General features: G+C 37.6%; 1 protein-coding gene across 1 annotated transcript in view; it reads left to right on the top strand.

Annotated features, from left to right (window-relative positions):
* The window catches only part of LOC101889685 (uncharacterized), a 123,252-nt gene extending 104,218 nt beyond the window's left edge, over window positions 1-19,034 (top strand). Inside the window, exon 7 of the mRNA XM_059118639.1 lies at window positions 17,850-19,034. Within this exon, the coding sequence (XP_058974622.1) occupies window positions 17,850-18,938 (1,089 nt within the window). The 3' untranslated portion in view covers window positions 18,939-19,034. The remainder of the gene's footprint in view (window positions 1-17,849) is intronic.
* The last annotated feature ends 3,838 nt before the right edge of the window (window positions 19,035-22,872 follow it).

Here is a 22,872-nt window from a genome sequence, read left to right as displayed (position 1 = left end):
TGATTTTATTTTGGTGAACACGACGAGTTTCATGGAATTAATGTGGGATTGTGGGGTCATGAGAAGGAGAGGGTAATGAAAAAATAAAAATTGCCGCATACCATAATACCCGCTTTTATGAAAGCATCCAAAATTTGATTGAAAGCTTAGCAGTGTGGAGAATGAATGAGTAGGAATTGTATTCGGTTCAGCATTTTATCTCCGCATCCATCAAAGGGTAGCTAATAAACCTTTGGAAATTTGCTGAAATTTAGGAGGAAATTCCGAATTCAGTAGGCCTATTCTGCAACTTTTAAACAACTCTTTGTCAATTTTTATGCCCTCAGTCATATGGCTAGAGAGGGTATCCACGTTGGATACAGCCAAAACGTGCCTCATAGAAAACAACCGTTTTAGACCCTACGTCTCTTTGGATCAAATCCGTTTTAGGATATTTCGCATCGATCTAGCGATGTCCGTCCAACTGTCTGGCTGGTGTGCACGATGACATTCGAAGGGAGCATCCGATTTGGTTCAAATTTGGTAAATCGTAATATTATTATCAAAGTTAGATCGATTTCGGAGATGGACAATATCGGCGCACTTTCTTTGGTACCTCCCCCACAAAAAGTCGAAATATTCAAAAAATATATTTTCTGCACAGAAAGGGAAAGGACAATCCAATTTTGCTCCAACTTTGGAAATTCTATCATATGCATCAGTACTAGGTCAGGTATTAAAATGGACAATGTCGGTCCACTCCATCAGGTACCTCTCCCACAAAGGGTCAAGATTTTGAATTATTATAACTCTTATAAAATGTGATGTAAGAATTCGATTGTCCTAAAATTTCACACATCCCAATATTTTCATAAACTCAAGACCTAGTGCCAAGATGGAATACATCGGACCACTCCTTCTTGTACCTACCCCATAAAAGTTCGAAATTTAAAAAAAAAAATATTTTCTGCACAGAAGGGGAAGCAATAACACGATTTTGCTCCAACTTTGCAAGTCCTAATATTTTCATCAGTTCTAGGTCAGGTGCAAAAATGGATAATATCGGTCTACTCCATCAAGTACGTCCCCACAATATGTCAAAAATTTTAATAATTATAAAATGTAATGTAAGAATCCGATTGTCTACAAATTTCACACACCCCAATATTTTTATTTACTCGAGTTCTGGTGGACAGATGTAATACATCGGTCCACTCCTTCTGGCACCTCCTCCATAAACGATAAAATTTTTGAATATCCATTAAGCTCATAAAACGCGAAATTAATTTTCGATTCCGTTCAGACTTGGTACATCGCAATATTTCTATCAACAAAAGATATGTTTTAAAGATGGCCAACGACCAACAACTTTGCAAGTCCTAATATTTTCATCAGTTCTAGGTCAGGTGCAAAAATGGATAATATCGGTCTACTCCATCAAGTACGTCCCCACAATATGTCAAAAATTTTAATAATTATAAAATGTAATGTAAGAATCCGATTGTCTACAAATTTCACACACCCCAATATTTTTATTTACTCGAGTTCTGGTGGACAGATGTAATACATCGGTCCACTCCTTCTGGCACCTCCTCCATAAACGATAAAATTTTTGAATATCCATTAAGCTCATAAAACGCGAAATTAATTTTCGATTCCGTTCAGACTTGGTACATCGCAATATTTCTATCAACAAAAGATATGTTTTAAAGATGGCCAACGACCAACAACTTTGCAAGTCCTAATATTTTCATCAGTTCTAGGTCAGGTGCAAAAATGGATAATATCGGTCTACTCCATCAAGTACGTCCCCACAATATGTCAAAAATTTTAATAATTATAAAATGTAATGTAAGAATCCGATTGTCTACAAATTTCACACACCCCAATATTTTTATTTACTCGAGTTCTGGTGGACAGATGTAATACATCGGTCCACTCCTTCTGGCACCTCCTCCATAAACGATAAAATTTTTGAATATCCATTAAGCTCATAAAACGCGAAATTAATTTTCGATTCCGTTCAGACTTGGTACATCGCAATATTTCTATCAACAAAAGATATGTTTTAAAGATGGGAGAGATCTGACCATTTCTTCTGATACCTCCCCCACAAAGGGTCAAAGTTTTGAATAACCAAAACGATTATAAAATTCGAAAAAAGCATCTGGTTCTCTTCATATTTTACACATCCCATTATTTCTAGTATTACAAGATCTGATGTGAAGATGGGATATACCGACCAACTACTTCTGGTACCTTCCCCAAAAATGTTCTACATTTTGAATATCCATGAAGCTCATAAAAAGCGAAATTAACATCCGATTCCATTCAGTCTTCTGGCTAACTGAAGACTGACTGCTGGCTCGATGTCGGAGAGGGAGTACAAGTCTGGCAGAATTTGCTTAACCAGTAGCCTTTGTCTCACTCCTATAAGAGTGGCTTCGCTGAGCTCTCAATCTCTAGATCTACTGACTCAGATCTGCGTCTGGCCAATTCATCAGCCGGTTCATTGCCAGATATGTCGGAGGGCCCAGGGACAAACGATTTTACCTTTTCCAGAGCATTCCTGCATTTCAGAACTACCGTAGATTTGACTGTAAATGAATTTAGAGCCTTCAGGGCCGCTTGACTATCCACATATATAGTCAGAGGTCCGTCCAGTTCGTTGATTCTATTTGCCAGCAGCTCTATGGCCTTCCTGACAGAAAAGATTTCTGCCTGGAAAAACGCTACAGTCGTTGTTTAGTTTGAAGGATCGTTGGGTACTTAGACTTTCAGAATGGACCCCAGCTCCCGTTCCACTTTCCATCTTTGACCCATCAGTATAAACAGCTATGCCGTTAAAAGGTGAAGTGTCACGGGTCCAGATGTCACTGATAGGTATATGAATATGAAGTTGTGAAGATGGGATATATCACTCCTCTCCTTCTGGTACCTCCCACATAAATGGTTAAAATTTTGAATATACATGAAGCTCATAAAATACTCTATGCCAGAAACCTGAGATGAATATGGAGTTTATGATTTCGCATAAAATTTGATATAAATGTTCGATTTTTTTTTAATTTTGCCCATACGAATATTTATACCCTACACCACGTAGTGGTAAGGGTATTATGTCTTTGTGCATTTGTTTATAACATGGAGAAGGAAGCGAGATAGACCCATAGTTACTTTTGAGGATCTCCATCGAATCACATTCTGAATTGATTTATGCATGTCAGTCCGTCCGTCCGTCTGTCCATGTATTCTTGTGAACAAAATGCAGGTCGCATTTATTATCCGATTGAGATGAAATTTTGCACAAATCATTTGTTTGGCCCAAGGACGAACCCTATTGAAATTGGAGATAATCGGTAAAAAATTAGTTATATAGCTCCCATATATATCTTCGTCCGATTTGCCTTTTATTGTGCACCAAACGTGTAATATCAGCCCGAATAGTATGGAATTATGCACATACAACCAAATTAGGCCTGAAAATAAGTATGCCAAATTTGATCGAAATCGGTTCATATATAGCTATAGCTCCCATATATATTGTTCATCCGATTTGTTATATTTGTCATCCGCAGCCGTAATATGCCCTCTTCAACAACAATATTTGGAGAAATATATCAAATGCAGCTCAGATATACCTTTGCTAAATTTTATCGAGATCGGTTCAGATTTGGATATAGCTCCCATATATAACTTCGTCCGATTTACCATTTATTGTGCACCAAAAGTCTAATATATGCCCAAATGGGATGAAATTTGCCATATACGACAGAATTGGGCCTAGAAGGTAGTATGCCAAATTTGGTGAAGATCGGCTCAGATATAGCTATAGCTCCTATATATATTGTTGATCCGATTTGTTGTATTTGTTCCCCACAGCCGTAATATGCACTCCGTAACAACGATATTCAGGGAAATATATCAAATTAGGCTTGAAAATAAGTATGCCAAATTTGATCGAAATCGGTTCAGATATAGCTATAGCTCCCATCTGATTTCAAATTAATTTTGAACCAAATGGGCAATACAAGTCCGAATTTAAAAGATACAAATGCTTCGGGATATTTAGTCCTTTGAACTTTAAATTATTATTATAATCATAGCGTATATAATTGAATTTTCCCATAAAAACTTTTAATTGTTATGCGGAGCTATACTAAATTTGCAAAGTGGTGTAGGGTATCAAAAAGTCGGCCCCGCCCGACTTTAGGACTTTCTTTACTGGTTTTTTATATGTGTTTGTTACTCAACTGGTCTTTAAAAAATGTATAACAAATTTGAAAATTTTTTCTAATTCGAAAATGATCTAAAGTTGTCCCAATTTTGTGAACCAAACTTTTAGGCAACTTTTTTGTATTCACTTCACGTGTAATTGCCTAAAAGTATGCTTTAGAATTGTTGTTTATAATAAAATGTTGCCATTTTGCCTTTTTTTTTTTTGATTTCGCTTTTTGACCATAACGTAGCTATCTAATCTACAAGTCATCGAATAATTTATCTCCACTCTATTTTGTTGCCTACCCTAGGGCATTGATTTAATTAAAATTTTCGAAATACCAACGATTGAAATAAATTCGAGTATAATTTTGATACAACTGGGAGGCAATGTAAATAAGCTCGTTAAAAATGTTACAAGTCAATAAAGGAAATGTTTGCAAACACACACACACATACACACGCACAAACAATTCGGCAGGCAAAGGAAATTTAATTAAGCAGCAGCCATGGCAGGCATTGGAAGCTCCAACGGCAGCATAATCATTAAACCGATAAGTTATTTAATAAAGTCATTTTGTAACGAAATTTAAAGCTGGGCAAATGAATTGAATGAATGAGTGAACGTAAAATTTTATTTTATGATACCGGATAAAATTAATTTAAAACAAGTAAAAAACATTAAGTTCGGCCGGGCCGAACTTTGAATATTCTCCACCATTTGGTACAAATTTGGCAATTTTCAAATAAATAAAAATCTGTTAAAATCTTAAAAATACCGAAAATTAGGGTCTAAACGACGACGTGGACCTGCATAGGCATCTTTTGTCACAATATTCAAATGCGAAACTTGAAAAAAAAAAAATCTGTTTATAATGTAGCTAAAATCATCAAAATACCGCATATAGGGAGGTACCATGGGGGCTTTAAAACGTTGACCTGCACATACAATTTTCTGGCATAGGCTGTAGTATCCATTACGAACTTCAAATGCCAAATTTGAAATAGTTCCGGTAAAAAATGTCGCTAAAATCATCAAAATACCGAATATCGGCGGTTCCGTTATATGTGGGCTATACTAAGATGTGGACCTGCACAGACAATTTTCTGTCATAGGCTGTAGTATCCATTACGAACTTCACATACCAAATTTGAAATAATTCCCGTAAATAATGTCGCTTAAATCATCAAAATACCGAATATCGGGAGGTACCGTTATATGGGGGCTATACGAAGATGTGGACCTGCACAGACAATTTTCTAGCATAGGCTGTAGTATCCATTGCGAACTTCAAATACCAAATTTGAAACAATTCCGTTGAATAATGTCGCTAAAATCGTCAAAATACCGAATATCGGGGGTTCCGTTATATATGGGCTATACGAAGATGTGGACCTGCACAGACAATTTTCTGTCATAGGCTGTAGTATCCATCATGAACTTCAAATACCAAATTTAAAACATTTCCGGTAAAAATGTCGCTAAAATAATACACATTTGATTAAAATTTCATCAATCTAATTCATTTCGTTCGGAAGCTAGATTGATTTCCACAGACGGACAGGCGGACGGACATCGCTAAAGCGACATAGAATAGAATTATGCTGATCAAGAATATATATACTTTGTGGGGTCTAAAATGTATATTTTGAGGTGTTACAAACGGAATGACAAACTTAATATACCCCCCATACTATGGTGGAGGGTATAACAAAATATTTTGATCGGAAATACACTGATTAAAAAGTAGCTTTAAAATACGAGGTATTGGTTTTCAGCCAATGTGTGTAACTGTGTGTTTTCCCCTAACCCAGCGTAACCTCTTTTGTACATATTGTTATTTACATTACCCCAAGGAATACCAAATACACATCTCCCCTACAATTGCCTACATTTAGGCTCTGTGTAACCAAAACACAAGCGCCAATTTTGTACATCGCTCTGTTGTGGAAAATGTCAAAGTTTTAATTAAATTCTAGGCTTAATTTTTAACAACGCCATTGCTCACTTCGGTTTTGATGTGTCGTGTTGTGTGGAAGTTTCCAACATCTGTTCCATTTAACTTTTCTAGCGTCCTCCAAACCTCGAACATGCCATCATCCTTCGTACATAATTGCAATTAAATCCCAATAAGAAAATATATTAAATTAAAAAAAAAATTAATAATTTTTTTTAGTAAATAAATATGTCCCTTGAAATTGGTTTTAATTGGGTGTAATTAGCTTGACAATGTTTGTATTTACTCGAAAAGAAACGAATGATGTCCCCAAGGGATTTAGACGATCAAAGAGAAAAAGGATAGTGCAGCCACTTCTGAAGGCAAATAATTAAATTCAGTTGATTTAATTATTCAGTTATTAGTATTCAAATTGGTTCGCCTTGCTGACATGGAATCCAGGCACAGGCTGCAAGAGGAAGAAAATAGAATCATGAATGTACTTAAGAAACTGACTAATTTCACAACGATGCTGGAAATACGTTCTAAGAAAAGGGATATGACAAGATTACGATGTCGAAATCGGGCCAGCTTGGAGGAAGTAATGATATGTAGTCGAAAAATAAAGACTTATAGACTTTTCGGTGATTTTTATACCCTCAGCCATATGGCTACAGAGGGTATATATCATTTGATACGGTCAAAACGTGCCTAGTCGAAATAACGGTTTTAGACCCTAGGTCTCTTTGGACCAAATCCGTTTCAGAACATTTGGAGTCGATCTACCGATGTCCGTCCGTCCATCCGTCTGTCTGGCTGGTGCGCACGATAACTCTCAAAGGAAGTATCCGATTTGACCCAAAATTGGTACATCGTAATATTTTTGTCAAACTTAGATCGAGTTCGGAGATGGGCGATATCGGTCCACTCCTTCTGGTACCTCCCACACAAAATGTCAAAATTTTCATAGAAACGAATTTATTGCACAGAAAGAGAAAGGATGATCCGATTTTGCTCGAACTTTGCGAATCCTAATATTTTCAGCAGTGCTAGACCAGGTGTGAAAATGGACGATATCGGTCCACTCCATCAAGTACCTCCCCCACAAATGGTCAAAATTTTGAATAATTACAACTCTTATAAAATGTGATGTAAGAGTCCGATAGTTTTCAAATTTCACACATCCCAAAACCTTTATAGGTCCAAGGTCTGGTGCGAAAATGGAATGTATCGGTCCACTCCTTCTTGTACCTCCCCCACAAGAGGTTGAACTTTTCAAAAAATATTTTTTGCACAAAAAGAGAAAGGATAATCCCATTTTGCCGGAACTTTGCGAATCCTAATATTTTCATCAATGTTAGGTCATGTGCGAAAATGGACAATATCGGTCCACTCCATCAGGGACCTCCCTCACAAAGGGTCAAAATTTTGGATAATTAAAACTCTTATAAAATGTGATGTAAGAGTCCGATAGTTTTTAAATTTCACACATCCCAATAATTTTATTAGTCCAAGGTCTGGTGCGGAAAAATGGAATGGAAAATGGAATGTATCGGCACAATCAATCGGCACAAACATTTCTATCAACACAAGATCTGTTATAAAGGTGGTATAGATCGAACCATTACTTCTCCCCCATACATTGGGTTCAAAATTTTGAAAAACGAACGCCCAAATAAAGCGAAATAAACATCCAACTCTCCTCAAATTTCACACATACAAGATCGGTTGTGAAGTTAATATATACCTGCCAACCCCTTCTGGGGTCACAATTTTCAATAATTTTATCTGTCATAACTTTCGAAACAATTTAGCAATTCTTTACTACTTGCTATGCTCAAATATTTCTCTAAACAAGAGCCTGATATGAATATGAAATTTATCGGAATTTATGATTTCGCATAAAATTCGCTCAATATTTTTTATCAGATGAAGTATAAAAGTGGAATATTTCGGTAGACTCTATCTTGTACATCACTCACATTTAAACATTTTCTAAAAATTATTACATATATCATACATAGTGAAGGAGTTAGTCGATATAATCCATACCAGAAACGTCGGAATATTTATATCATATGTTGGGGTCCGATACGAAATAGACAATATTGGCCCATTCCTTCGGAACCTGCTTCATAGAGGGTAAAACGTTTGAATAATTGTAACACTAGTCAAATTATCTTTAAATAATCGAACACAGGCTGAGGGTATATATCTGTCGGTAGTACTGACCGATACTTTTTAACTTGTTAAACAAAAACTCGATTTTGTTTAATCATCTAAAGATCGATTTGGAAAAGTCGACATTAGAATTTTCAATACCAAAAGTCGATTAACAGAAAGTTAACTTCCATATTCCTGGGATAGGTGGATAAAAAATACATACATATGTAAAAACAAGTAAAAAAGCTATAAGTTCGGCCGGGCCGAACATTTGTCATAAGCCATTGCAATATTCAACTGCGAAACTTTAAAAAAATTCGGTGAAAAATTTCGCAAAAATCATCAGAATACCGAATATCGGGAGATTCCGTTATGTAGGTGGGCTATACGAAGACGAAAACCTGCACAGTTAGTTTTCTGTCAGAGGCTGTATTATCCATTACGAACTTCAAATACAAAATTTGAAAAAATTCCGGTGAATAATGTATCTGAAAGATGTCAGCAAATTTTGATCTTATTTGTCTTCGTGATTTCAACTTACCAAGTATCTCGTGGATCCTTCACGAAAATTCCACAGACTATATTCCTGTATCGTCTGCTAAATAATGTTTGTAATGTCAAGAATAGAATTTTAAAACACCGAATATCTGGAGGTAGCGTTATATGGCGGCTATACGAAGACGTTGACCTGCATAGACAATTTTCTGTCATAGGCTGTAGTATCCAGTACGAACTTCAAACACCAAATTTGAAACAATTCCGATGAATAATGTCGCTAACATAATCAAAATACCGAATATCGGAAGGTACCATTACATGGGGGCTATACGAAGACCTCGACCTGCATAGACAATTTTCTGTCATAGGTCGTAGGATCCAGTATGAACTTTAAATACCAAATTTGAAGCAATTCCGGTGAATAATGTCGCTAAAATCATCAAAATACCGAAAATAGGGAGGTACCATAGGGGTTATAAAACGTGGACTTGCACAGACAATTTTCTGGCATAGGTAGACGTATCTATTACTAACTTCAAATACCAAATTTGAAACAATCCCGGTGAATAATGTCGATAAAATCATCAGAATACCGAATATTGAGAGGTACCGTTATATGGGGGCCATACGAAGACGTGGGCCTGTACAGACAATTTTCTGTCTTAGACTGTTGTATCCCTTACGAACTTCAAGCACCAAATTTAAAACAATTCCGGTGAATAATGTCGCTTAAATAACCAAAATGCCGAATGTAGGGAGGTACCGTTATACTGGGGCTATGTGAAGGCGTGGACCTGCACAGACAATTTTCTGTCATAGGCTGTAGTATCCAGTACAAACTTTAAACACCAAATTTGAAGTAATTCCGGTGAATAACGTCGCTAACACAATCAAAATACCGAATATCGGGAGGTACCGTATGGGGGCTATACTAAAACGTGGACCTACATGACCCATTTTCAATACCAAAAGTCCTACAGACATATGCACATTTGAGTAAAATTGTATCCACCTACTTCATTTCGTTCGGAAGGTAGAGTGATTTCCACAGACGAACAGATGGATACACGGACTGACATCGCAAAGTCGACATAGAATTGTATGATCTGATCGAGAATATATATACTTTGTGGGGTCTAAAATGTATATTTCGAGGTCTTACAAAGGGAATGACAAAATATATCCAATATGGTGGAGGGTATAACTAGATATATATAATAGCTTGTGAATAGAATATGTAGAGGCGCTACTAATAATAGAGGTAGGCCTACTTACGATTTTGAATTTAATAAAATAGGGCTTAAATAGTTGTAACCAGAAACCGTCGCTACTCTACTTCAACCTTTCGCTTACCGGCGTTCACAGCAACTCAATTTGGGCGCCACTACACTAAAACATTTTTTTCAAGAAAATGGGACTAATAGCATTTTCAAAGAACTTTTGTTTAAAGCAAACAAGCAATTTCTACCCAAACGATCAAGTTTTTATTTCGGCTCATTTACTTTTTAAAAGCTCATTTCACTTATTGCCCTACTATCAAAAATTTTATTACGTTTCTGGAAAGACAATTTGTTTATACCGTGGTGCCCGGACATAACCCCAAGGACAATACCCCATTGCAATTATGGACATTATGTTCGGTTTGTTTTTGGTCATAACCCCCCTAACAATGTGGGGATTATATCCGCTTCCAAAACGGACACCATCCCCATGGGGAGTATGACCGTTTGCCGTGTAGACTACTTTAGAAATATTTGATTTACGCTGCGGGACATACTCAGACCAGAAAATCTCAAGCCCCGGCCAAAGGCCAGCTACTAACCAAAATTATAAAATTTTTGGTGCAGGACATACCCAGAGGAGAAAATCTCAATTCTCCAGCATTTGAATGTGGGTAAATCTTTTGTGTTTCGTACCATCGCTCGTTACCGTGATACTGGTAGCGTAGCTCGATGTCAAGTAAGTGGACGGAAGAAAACAGCAACATCAGCAGAAATGGTTCAAAAAGTAAAGAAGCGATTTGATCGAAACCCGCGTCGCAGTGACGGAAAAATATCGGCAAATATTGAAAAATGAGCTCGGGGTAAAGCCATTGAAATTCCAAAAGTGCAACAGAAAGAAAAAAGACTCAAAAGAGCTAAAGAGTTGCTTCGCTTGGCCGAAAGTGGTTTTTTTTTTTTTTTTATTAATATATTTATTAATGCCTTCTATCTTAATTTGATATTTACATTAATTATGAAAATTATCAAAAATTTTTTAATTCATCAGGGTTCACCCAGTGGTTTGCCCTTAAAATATTACTGGAGTTCTATGATTCATATATAGTATAATAGTTCTTACAAATTTTAGGTATAATTGGCTAGAGTCATTAAATTAAATCTTGAGGGGCCCTTCTTCTCAATCTTGTGAAAGTTTCAGAGCTTGCCATTAAGTTTGCAGCTAAGGGGTTGGGATGTGATTCTATTCTCAGTTTGTAGTTTTGAAGTTGGTGTACTATTTCTTCTTGCACGGTTTTCATGTTCAGTTCCTCGTGTAATCTTTTATTCGTTACGAAGTATGGCGCTCCGGTAATTTTACGCAATGTTTTTGATTGAAACTGTTGCAGTACTTTGATTGTTGTATTGGAAGCAGTTCCCCATAACTGGATACCGTATGTCCAAATGGGCTTTATGATACATTTGTATATTAGTAGTTTGTTTTCGAGACACAGTTTTGAGTTTGAGCCAATTAGAAAATGCATTTTATGAATTTGCAAGTCAAGGGCTTTTCGCTTTGTTTTTATATGTGTGTGCCATTTAAGTTTATTGTCTAGATATAGACCGAGGTATTTAACTTCTTTCTCCTGAGGTAGTGTTATTTGATTCATTTGTACCGGTGGACATATTCCCTGGTTGAGGGTGAATGTTACATGGTTGGACTTTGTTTCATTTGTTTTTATACGCCAACGCTTAAACCATTTACAAAGTATGATCAGATATTTTTGGAGCAAACTGCTGGCCATGTCAGGATTTTTGTGCACTGCAAGAACAGCAGTGTCATCCGCGAAAGTTCCAATAACAGCAGTGTCAGATTGCGGAAGATCTGATGTAAACAGAAGGTATAATATTGGACCCATAACACTACCTTGAGGAACACCAGCTCTTATACACTCAAGGTTGCTGTTTTCGTCAATCTCGTGTACATAGAAGAATCTGTTTTGTATGTAAGATTTTATAAACAAGTAGAAATTGATGGGAAGAAGTTGTTTTGCTTTGTACAGTAAACCGTCATGCCATACTTTATCAAATGCTTGTGATATGTCTAAAAAGGCCGAAGTGCAATATTGCTTTGATTCGTATGCAGCATTTATTGTTTCGACTAGCCTATGAATCTGCTCAATAGTTCCATGACTTTTTCTGAAACCAAATTGGTGTGGTGGAATAAGTTTGTTTGCCTCAATAATAGGTGTTAATCTTTTAAGAAACAGTGATTCTAAAACCTTGGAGAGAATAGGCAATAAACTGATTGGCCGATAAGATTTAACTTGGTCTGCCGGTTTTCCAGGTTTTTGGATCATAGTAATTTGGGCTACTTTCCATTGAGGGGGAATAAAATTGCGTGTTAAACAAGCGTTGAAAATGTACGTGATAAGGTTAATACCATCTTGTGGAAGTTCTTTAAGAACTTTTGGAGTAATTAGGTCATATCCAGGTGCTTTACCAAGTTTTAAGGACTTTATCGCTTCCGAAACTTCATTTTTCGAGAACTTTTTTATGGGTAAGTCGAGTTGGTGTGGCTGATTTAGGTAATTTTTAATATAATCAGGTGTTTCTTCAGAGTTATTAGGCGTGAAGACGTCAAATAAGTGTTTTGCAAACACTGTTGCTTTTTCCAAGTTACTTTTTGTCCAGCTGTTATCAAATTTCCTAATTGGATAGCTTGTTTTAGGCTGGTTTTTGATATTTCTGGTTAACTTCCACAGGGAATAGTCTGTACTCATGGTTGTACCCAAATTTCGAATATCTCTTTCAGTGTTCCTTTCGTTTATACTTTTTAACATTTTTTGAAGATCAGATGTGGCTTTATTGAGTATTTTTTTGTCTTCTGGCGATTTAGTTTGTTGCCACCTTTTTCTAGCCTTTCTTTTTTCTGACAGCTTCCTTTCTAATGAAATATTAAAATTTGAGGGTTTGTCAAAGCTGCACTTAGGCGTGGAGTTCCATGATGACATTTGGATGACTTGAATTAGATGTTCAACAGCTACTGTAATTTCTTCGTCGGTTTTTAGGGAAAGCTTTTGATTTATAGTATTGCTGATTTGATAACGAAATAGGTGCCAGTTTGTTTTTTTATTGTGCAGTTTACACATTTGGTTTTGGTTTACATGTTGTGAATGTAGCACTAGAGACACTGGAGAGTGATCAGATGACAAGTCATAGCTAGTTACACATGTTTCTGAGTTTTCTGGAATGCCCTTGGAGACACAAAAATCTATGAGGTCTGGAGATTTATTTAGATCAGTGGGCCAGTAAGTAGGCGAATTGGGAGAAATAGTTCTTAAATTTAGGTCTTTTATAGCCCAAAAGAGTTGTCTTCCTTTTGGTGTTGTGAGGCGTGATCCCCAATGGACGTGTTTTGCGTTATAATCTCCGCAAGCTATAAACTTGTTTCCCAGAGTTTTGAAGTAACTAACGTATACATCTTTTTTTACGTTGTGCCTTGGAGGACTATAAAGTGATGAGACTGTAAGAGGCCCATGTATAGTTTGGACAATAATACTTGTCGCTTGTATTTCAGGTGTGCAGTAATGTCTTCCTTGGTGATGTTTTATTGTGTTTTTTATTAATATGCCTGAACCACCACGCGCCTTCCCAGATGGATGCATGACGTGATAGAAGTTATATTTTGGAATGGATAAATGGTTTTTATCAGTAAAATGTGTCTCAGATATAAGAAATATATCTATATTATTAGTTTGTAAGAAATTTGAAACTTCTAAAGTATGTTGTGATAATCCATTTGCATTCCAGAATATAACTTTTAAAATTTCCATTCTTTAGATGTGGGAAAGTTTTTCAGAGATACTCGTAAGAAGGTTTGACATTTGTTTCATTAGTATATTTAAACCACTCAGCATTTCATGTATTTCTGGAAGTTTATTAGTTGTTGTCTGTTGATTTTGTGGTTGTGTTCCGCTAGGTATTTGATTGTTTTGTATAGCGTTTCTAGCTACACTTGAATACTGGACGTTCTCCCTTCGCTCAGCTGAAGTGGAAGGATGCTGCGGCTCTAATTGCTCATTTATTGTTTTCCTTAGAGAAGGGTAATGGTGAGTATAAATTTGTTTGTAAACAGAGCAACCTTTGTAATTTGCAGGGTGGTTGCCATTACAGAGAGCACACTTAACTTCATTTGCCCAGTGTTTTTTAGGACAAGACCTACTTTCATGGGGTCCTGCACATTTTACACATATCGGTTTTTTTCGACAGTATGCCTTTGTATGACCATGTTGTTGACAATTAGTACATTGTGGAATAATTTTCTTAGGACGTGGTGGTTCAAATTTAATTATATTTGACATTAGTTTTGTTATTGAGTATATATCCTTATTGTTCGGCTTACTTACCAATACCAGTTCAAATAGAGGAAGAGGCTCTTTTTTGTAACGGCTTTTTATGTTCCATATATTAGTTACTTCATGGCCAAGGCGAGAAAGTTCATTTTTGAGGCATTGAGTGTCTATTGAGGGATGCATGTTTCGCATAATTACTTTAAAACCTCTTTCACACTTTGGTTTGTAGGTGTAAAACTCAGTATTCTTCTGTTCTAATTCGCTGACAATTCTTTTGTATGTTTCATGTGTTTTTGGTTGGATCTTGACCTGCTGCTTACGAAGAGTTTTGATCTCGTACTCATTTGGGACAGTCTCTGACAATAGTGCAATCAGAGGTTGAATATTTGAAACTTTGTCAACGAATATTGGCGGTGGTTTAAAAACCTTTTCAGGGGGGTTTGAAGATGGTAATGGTTCATTTTCACTATCAAGGACAGCAAATTGATTAGTATTTTTTGGGGTTTTACTTAACCAGTAGTTATTCCCAGTTGCTTGTTTTTTCTTATTTTTGCCACTTTGTGGGCTTTCTTGTTTTCTTTTCTTGTGTGTTATTTTTTGCCATTCATTGTCTGGCTTGGCATTCTTGTTTTCATCTTCAACGAAGTTCTGAGTTTGCTTTTCAAAGCGACCTACTTCTTCTTGAAGTTCATCTTCATCCGTTTGATAGGAGTCAGGTTTTTTGTTTAATTGTAGTTTCAAAAATTCTACATCTTTTTTGAGTTGACTGCAAAGTTTCTCATATTTCTCATTCCGTTCAGTAAGTTCGGCATTAGCTTTCTCCAATTGTTGCAATTTATTTAATCGGAAAGAGCCAATGCTGTTGCGTGGGGTTACTTCATAAGGTACTCGATCGGAAACAGGGTGACTCATGTCGATTTCGCTATAGAGGTGTTTATCTTAGACACACACCACATAAGCACGACATTACCGACCCAACACAAATTCCGTACTTTACTTTTGGAAGCAACTCTGTGTTGTAAGGTGTAAAAAAAATACAGCTCCACAACCACTATTTTGAAAGAAGCGACCAGCTGATGTTGTAAATTTGATAAACAAATATTCAGCTGACTCCAATATTATTTGTCTCTTTCAAATTAAATTTTGTTTGTTTTGCCAATAAAACAATTTATTGGAAATTTTAAAACTTTGATTTGCGAAACACTCACCGTCGACGATGACTAAACGTGGGTGAAATTGTGTTCCTGAGGAATTACTGCTCCAATACAACAACAATCCGCCAACTATAAATCGCTCTGAACGGTGAAAATTTGAAGGTTTGTTGCAGCAACGATTAACACGTCCGTCTGGTAAGCTACAACAGCAATAAGTGGTGAACTGCCGAATTTGGTTTTCTCTGATGAAAAAACATTCATTGCCCAGCAGTTGGTAATCAAACAAAAGAGGTCAGCTGAAAATGTGCATCTTCGGTTGGCCACCAGAACTCAAGATGGTGTGGGTCGCCATAACTGCCGATGGTCGCGAAAATATTCTGGAGGGTGTATTAAAGCCTAAAGCCTTGGGCACGCAAACATTTTGGCCGCAGACCTTGGACATTTCAACAGGACTCAGCACCATCGCACTCAGCACGCGCCACCCAAGAATGGTTACAAAATGAGGTTCCTCGCTTCATTTCAAGCGCACAATGGCCGCCAAAATCTCCGGATACCAATCTGTTGAACTATTGTGTCAGGAGTATTTTGGAAAGCAAGGTTGGCACTAAAAAATACCAAAGCCAGCGCCTCGCCGGGAATGGGTCAAAATACCGCAGAGCAACATTGACGGTGATCGATTCGAACAAATCCAAACTTATTTTAAAATTTGATGGTATTTCCGACATTTTTGCTTTCATTCGATAAAATTTAAAAAATGTAAAAATTATGGCTTTTGACTTTGTTGCGGTTTTTTTATTTCACCATGTATACCCTCTCTAGCCATATGACAGATTCCGCACCGGATTAGAGATTTTGTATGTAAACGTTCTTTAATTGCGGTTAATTTTAATTTTAGCCTGTGTAGGCGTTATTTTATTTTCCGGTGAGAAGCATCAAGAATCACAATTTAGAATTTTCTACAACATTCCAACGTCCATTTATCATGAACATATATGTATATTTTTTTGCACATACACACACATACAAACCAAAAAAAAGGTGTCCGTAATTATAAATACGAGTGAGTGAGAAAGGAAAGAACAATTAAAGACAATAAAGCTAAAACTGATACAGAAAGAACCAAGTATGGACGTACAGATACAAACACACAAACCACAGATTTCGTATTTATAAATACGAGTGAGTGAGAGAGGAACAAATAATGAATAGAAAATAAAACAATACAAAAATAAACTAAACATTGCAAAAAGTGACAAACAATAAGAGATGGAAATTAGGCCAAGTAAAAAAAACAGCTAAGTTCGAACCGGGGCGAACTTTTTTATACCCTCCACCCTTTGGAAGAAACATGAAAAATTTTTGAAAAAAAAATTCTGTCGAAAATTACCGCTCGAATGAAACCCCATAAGTAATTTATGTCATAGACTATAGTAACTGTTCCGAACTTTATATACGGAATTTGAAACAATTCCGGAGAAAAAACGCCGCAAAAGTCTGCAATACCGAATATCGGGGGTAGCGTTATATGGGCGCTATACTAAAACGTGGACCCATTTGGATAATTCTCTTCTAAAGGGTAAAGTACCCAGAAGTAACACCTTGTGTGGATTTTAAGACAATTCCATTTAAAACCTTGGCTGAAATCATAAAAATACCGAATATCTGGAGGTACCGTTATAAGGGTGCCATACCATATCGCGGACCTTTATAGACAATTTTCTTCTCGGAACTCTTTGTGTGAATTTTCAGACAATTCCGTTTAAAAAATGTGGCTAAAATCATCAAAATACCGAATATCGGGGGGTACCATTGTATGGGGGCTTAACGACATCGTGGACCGATTTGCCCATCTTCAAATTTGACCTGACTGCAGACAAAAGACAGATCTGTGCAAATTTTTAGCTTCCTATCTTTATTCGTTTTGACTGTAGCGTGATTACAACAGACGGACGAACGGACAGGTCTAAATCGTCTCAGAATTTTACCCTGATCAAGAATATATGCTTTGTTGGGTCTAAAATTATTATTTCGATGAGTTTCAAACGGAATGACAAACTTAATATACCCTCCATACTATGTATGGTGGAGGGTATAATATAAACTATTGCCAACAAAAACTGTTCAACATTTTTGCCTTGACCTCAAAACAGCTTTTTTCAGTAAGTTGTAGATACTAGATTATTCTTAATGAGAATGTTTTCCCCAAAAATATTTGCAAATTCTCAGTAACCAGAACCAAATAGTATTCGTTCTTTAAACTCACTTCGTAAAAGATTTTTGGTAATTTTAAATCAATATCAACCTCATAACCGCATTTTACTTATTACTCTCCCTCTGTCCTCTTTCCAGGTCTGTGCCATTCAGCATGTCGACGTGTGTATGTTTAACAATGGAAAATTCAAAAATGTCGTTGCTGATTCGGATACCCAATCACCACCACCCATAGATCGTACCGTACCACCTGGTAGCACACTGAACACCACAGTCACCCTCAAACCCCAGCGTGGACCCACCAAAAACTGGATAGCCTTGGAGGATACGTTACAAAGAAGCACTGAACCCGATGAAATCACCGGAGCCATAGCAGCCTCGGCTGTGCGCACACCACACTTTCTAATGCAGGCCAATCATTCGCCCAATTATTGCTCCAGTCCGGCCGTCTTTGTGCCACCTCTGCCCACATCAGCCACGAGTAGTTCAAATCCTGCCACTAACGATGAACGTAATGTCTTTGCCATCTATGTTTCCTATTATGTCAAGGTGAAGTTGACACTCTCCGGCATGGGTGGGGAGCTGTCACTGAAGCTGCCCTTTGTTCTGGTGCACATTGATGAGGAACAGCGGCATTTGAGTGAAATGCAAATGGAAAAGTTGGCCTTGGATGATGTGCCGGCTGGCAAGAAAAATGGTGGCAAGACAAAGCCTCCTCCTTCGCCCAACAAAATTGAGAACAGCCAAGAGTTTACCGTTAGCCACAGCCTGGATCGCATAGAGTCGGTAGATGATGAAAACATTCACATTAAGGTGTCACATGTCAACAGTGCCGGCAGCAATGCCAGTGCTCTAATGCCTTGTCCCGAAGATGAACAACCCTCCACGAGTGCGGCCAGCAATCGTAGACGCCAATTGATTCGTAGTGAAACCATTGCCAAAGATTTGGATGAAGATCCAATGACAGCAACGGCAGCGTCTGCAGCCGAAATGTCCGGCGAGCATGTGGTGCATGTTGCCCAAATCCATAGTGCCAATAATTTGCCAAAATTCGAAGAGACTGGCGCGGACAAGGATCACCTTGAAATGGAACACAAGAGTGTATCGGCTCAGGTTTCGCATGAGTTGAGCATTAATCAGATACAGGAATGCGTCGCATCAACTGAACCGAAAAGCGCCAGCAGCGGCAATGAAGCAGCGACGACAACAGCTTCCAATGGAGTGTGATTTCGATTATTACGTCAAATTTTTCAGAAAAAGAAAAATGGTTAAATGGCTTTAAATAGGCTAACAATGTGATGGCGGGGAGGAGGTGCAAAAGAGAGAGAAAAAGAGAGAGAAGGACAATTCTTAAGGAAATAATTGCAAATTATGTCCCCTGAGAGTCATTTTAGGATTTTTGGATTTAAAAAATAATCTCTTCCAGGATGAAGTTCAAATTGGCAAAGGAGATGCCGCCGGCTTCTAACAGTATTATAACTCTGTCGTATATACAGACATAAGTTCCAATGTCAGGATCTCAATTAGTTTCTACAAAATATTTCTACATCAATGCAAGACAACAACAACAAACATCATGGTTTCAATGTACCACTTGAAGCGTAAAAAACACATATCCAACATAACTCTGATAAGAGAAACGGCGAATTTATAAAAAAAAACATTGAAAATAAAGTAAGATACGCATATATCTAAGAGAAACTATTTAAAAGCTTTACACACAAAGGACAATATTCTGCACCTTTTTGTAACTTTTATTTAAAAAATCAAGTAAAAAAGCTGTAATTTCGGCCAGACCGGGTCTTAAACGATGACGTGGACCTGCATATGCAGCTTTTGCCATAAATTTGAAAAATACCGAATATCGGGAGGTGCTGTTATATGGGGGCTATACGAAGGCGTAAACATGCACGGACAATTTTCTGTCATGGGCTATAGTATCTATTACGAACTTCAAATATCAAATTTGAAGCAATTCCGGTGAAAAATGTCGCTAAATTCATCAAAGTACCTTATATCAGGAGGTACAGTTACATGGGGGCTATACGAAGACATGGACCTGCACAGACAATTTTCTGTCTTTGGCTGTAGTATCCACTACAAATTTCAAATACCAAATATGAAGCAATTCCGGTGAATAATGTCGCTAAAATCAACAAATACTGAATATCGGGAGGTGCCGATATATGAGAGCTATACCAAAACATGGACATGTACAGACAATTTTCTGGTTTAGACTGCAGTATCCATTACGAACTTCAAATACCACATTTGAAAAACCCCCGGTGAATAATATAGCTAAAATCATCAAAATACCGAATATAGGAAGGTACCATGGGGGCTATACCAAAACCTGGACCTGCACAGACAATTTTCGGTCCTAGGATGTTGTATCCATTACGAACTTCAAATACCAAATTTGAAACAATTCCGGTGAATAATGTCGGTTAAATCATCAAAGTACCGAATATCGGGAGGTACCGATATAGGGGAGCTATACGAAGAACCGAACCTGCAACGACAATTTTTTGTTATAGGCTATAGTATCCATTGCGAACTTTAAATACCAAATTTGAAACAATTCCGGTTAAAAATGTCGCCAAAATCATCAAAATACCGAATATCAAAAGGTACCCTTATGTAGAGGCTATACGAAGATGTGGACCTGCACAGACAATCTCCTGTCATAGTCTGTAGTATCCACTACGAACTTTAAATACGAAGTCTGAAACAATTCCAGTGAATAATGTCGTTGAAATCAACAAAATACCGAATATCGGAAGGTGCGTTATATGGGGACTATACGAAGACGTGGACCTGCGCATGCAATTTTCTGTTTGAGACTGTAGTATTCATTACGAACTTCAAATACCAAATTTGAAACAATTCCGGTGAATAATGCCGCTAAAATCAAAAAAGTACCGAATATCGGGAAGTACCGTTATATGGGGGCTATACCAAAACTTGGACCTACGTCAACCATTTTCAATACCAAAAATCCTGCAGACATAATATATATTTGAGTAACGTTTTATCAACCTACTTCGGAAGCTACAGTGAATTCCACAGATGGACAGACGGATAAATAGACAGACATACAGACGTCCCTCACATGCGTAATATGCACTCCAGAAAAATGATGTATACCGGACATCATATAATGCTCGAAAATACCTCTGTCAAATTTTATCGAGATCAGTTCAGATTAGGATATAGCTCCCATATACAGGGTGAGATAGAAAAACAGCAACAAAGTCGAACCTCAAATTTTAGAATATGTTTAGATTTGTTCGAATTGGTCAACTTTTGCACGAATTATGGCCTTCAAACGGCCAATGAAACCGTCGCACGCTGCTCGAATACTGCTCTGTGGTATTTTGGCCCATTCCCGGCGTAGCTTTTGCTTGAGGTGATCGACACTTTGGTATTTTTTCCAAAATACTCCAGACACAATAGTCCAACGGATTGGAATCCGGAGATTTTGGTGGCCATTGTGCGCCGGAAATGAAGCGAGGAACCTCATTTTGTAACCATTATTGGGTGGCCATCGTGCTGAGTGCGATGGTGCTGAGTCCTGTTGGAATGTCTAAGGTCTGCAGCCGAAATTCGGATTTAATACACCCTTCAGAATATTTTCGCGATAATATTCGGCATTTATTCTGATGTCGATTGATACGAGTGGAGAGCGACCATCGGCTGTTATGGCGGCCCACACCATCACCATGGCCGGCGCTTGAGTTCTGTTGGTCAATCTCTCCGAAGGTGCACATTTTCAGCTGACCTCTTTGGCAAGTAAACATGATCACCTTGTTTGTTTACAAACTGTCGTTGCTAGACAACGAATATTTTCTCATCGGAGAAAACCAAATTCGGCAGTTCACCACTTTCGGCCAAGCGAAGAAACTCTTTAGCTCTTTTGTATCTATTTTCTTTCTGTTGCGGTGTAAGTTCTTGCACTTTTTGCAATTCCAATGGCTTTACCCCGAGCTCATTTTTCAATATTTGCCGAATGGAATATTGCGATATGTTCAGTTCACGAGCCATTTTTCGGCCACTGCAACGCGGGTTTCGATCAAGTCGCTTCTTTACTTTTCGAACCATCTCTGCTGATGTTGCTGTTTTCTTCCGTCCACTTCCTTGACGTCGGGCTACGCTACCAGTATCACGGTAACGAGCGATGGTCCGAGACACAAAAGATTTATTCACATTTAAATGCCGGAATGCTCTAAAGGTAGCCACTTGTGGTTTTCCAGCCAAATATAAAGAAATCACACTATCACGCTTGAATTCTATCACGAATAACGTTTTTTTTTTTTCTGGATAATTCTCTCCAAAATGCTTTTGTACGCTTGTAAACAATATAATGAGCTGTCACTGGAATAAATTTAACAGCTGTCAGATGGGTGGGTTAGAAATGATAGCAGTCTGAACTTGGTTGCTGTTATGGCCGCCATAACAGCCGATGGTCGCTCTCTGCTCGTATTAATCGACCGTGGCATTAGAATAAATACCGAATATTATCGCGAAAATATTTTGGAGGGTGTATGAAAGCCTTGGCTGCAGACCTTGAATATTTCAACAGGACTCAGCACCATCGAACTCAGTACGCACCACCCAAGAATGGTTACAAAATGAGGTTCCTCGCTTCATTTTCAGTGCACAATGGCCACCAAAATCTCCGGATACCAATCCGTTGGACTATTGTGTCTGGAGTATTTTGGAAAGCAAGGTTGGCACTAAAAAATACCAAAGTATCGATCTCCTAAAGCAAGCGCTTCGCCGAGAATGGGCCAAAATACCGCAGAGCAACATTCGGGCAGGGTGTGACGGTTTCATTGGCTGTTTAAAGGCCATAATTCGTGCCAAAGGTGACCAATTCGAACAAATCTAAATTTATTGTGAAATCTGATGCTATTTCCCACATTTTTTGCTTTCATTCAATAAAATTTAAAAAAAATGTAGGAATTAGGGCCTTGTTGCAGTTTTTTTATCTTACCCTGTATATCAGCGTAAAATTCCGAGACGATTTAGCCCTGTCCGTCCGTCCGTCTGTCGTAATCACGCTAGACAAAAGGAGTTCCTTCTAAGTACTTTACCCCCTGGAAGAGTATTGTCTTTATAGGTCCACGACATCGTATATCCCGCATATAACGGTACCTCC

The sequence above is a fragment of the Musca domestica genome, unplaced genomic scaffold, assembly GCF_030504385.1.
Source record: "Musca domestica strain aabys unplaced genomic scaffold, Musca_domestica.polishedcontigs.V.1.1 13, whole genome shotgun sequence".
NCBI lineage: Eukaryota > Metazoa > Arthropoda > Insecta > Diptera > Muscidae > Musca > Musca domestica.
Note: the sequence above shows the minus strand (reverse complement) of the source record. Positions and strands in the feature narration are given on the sequence as shown.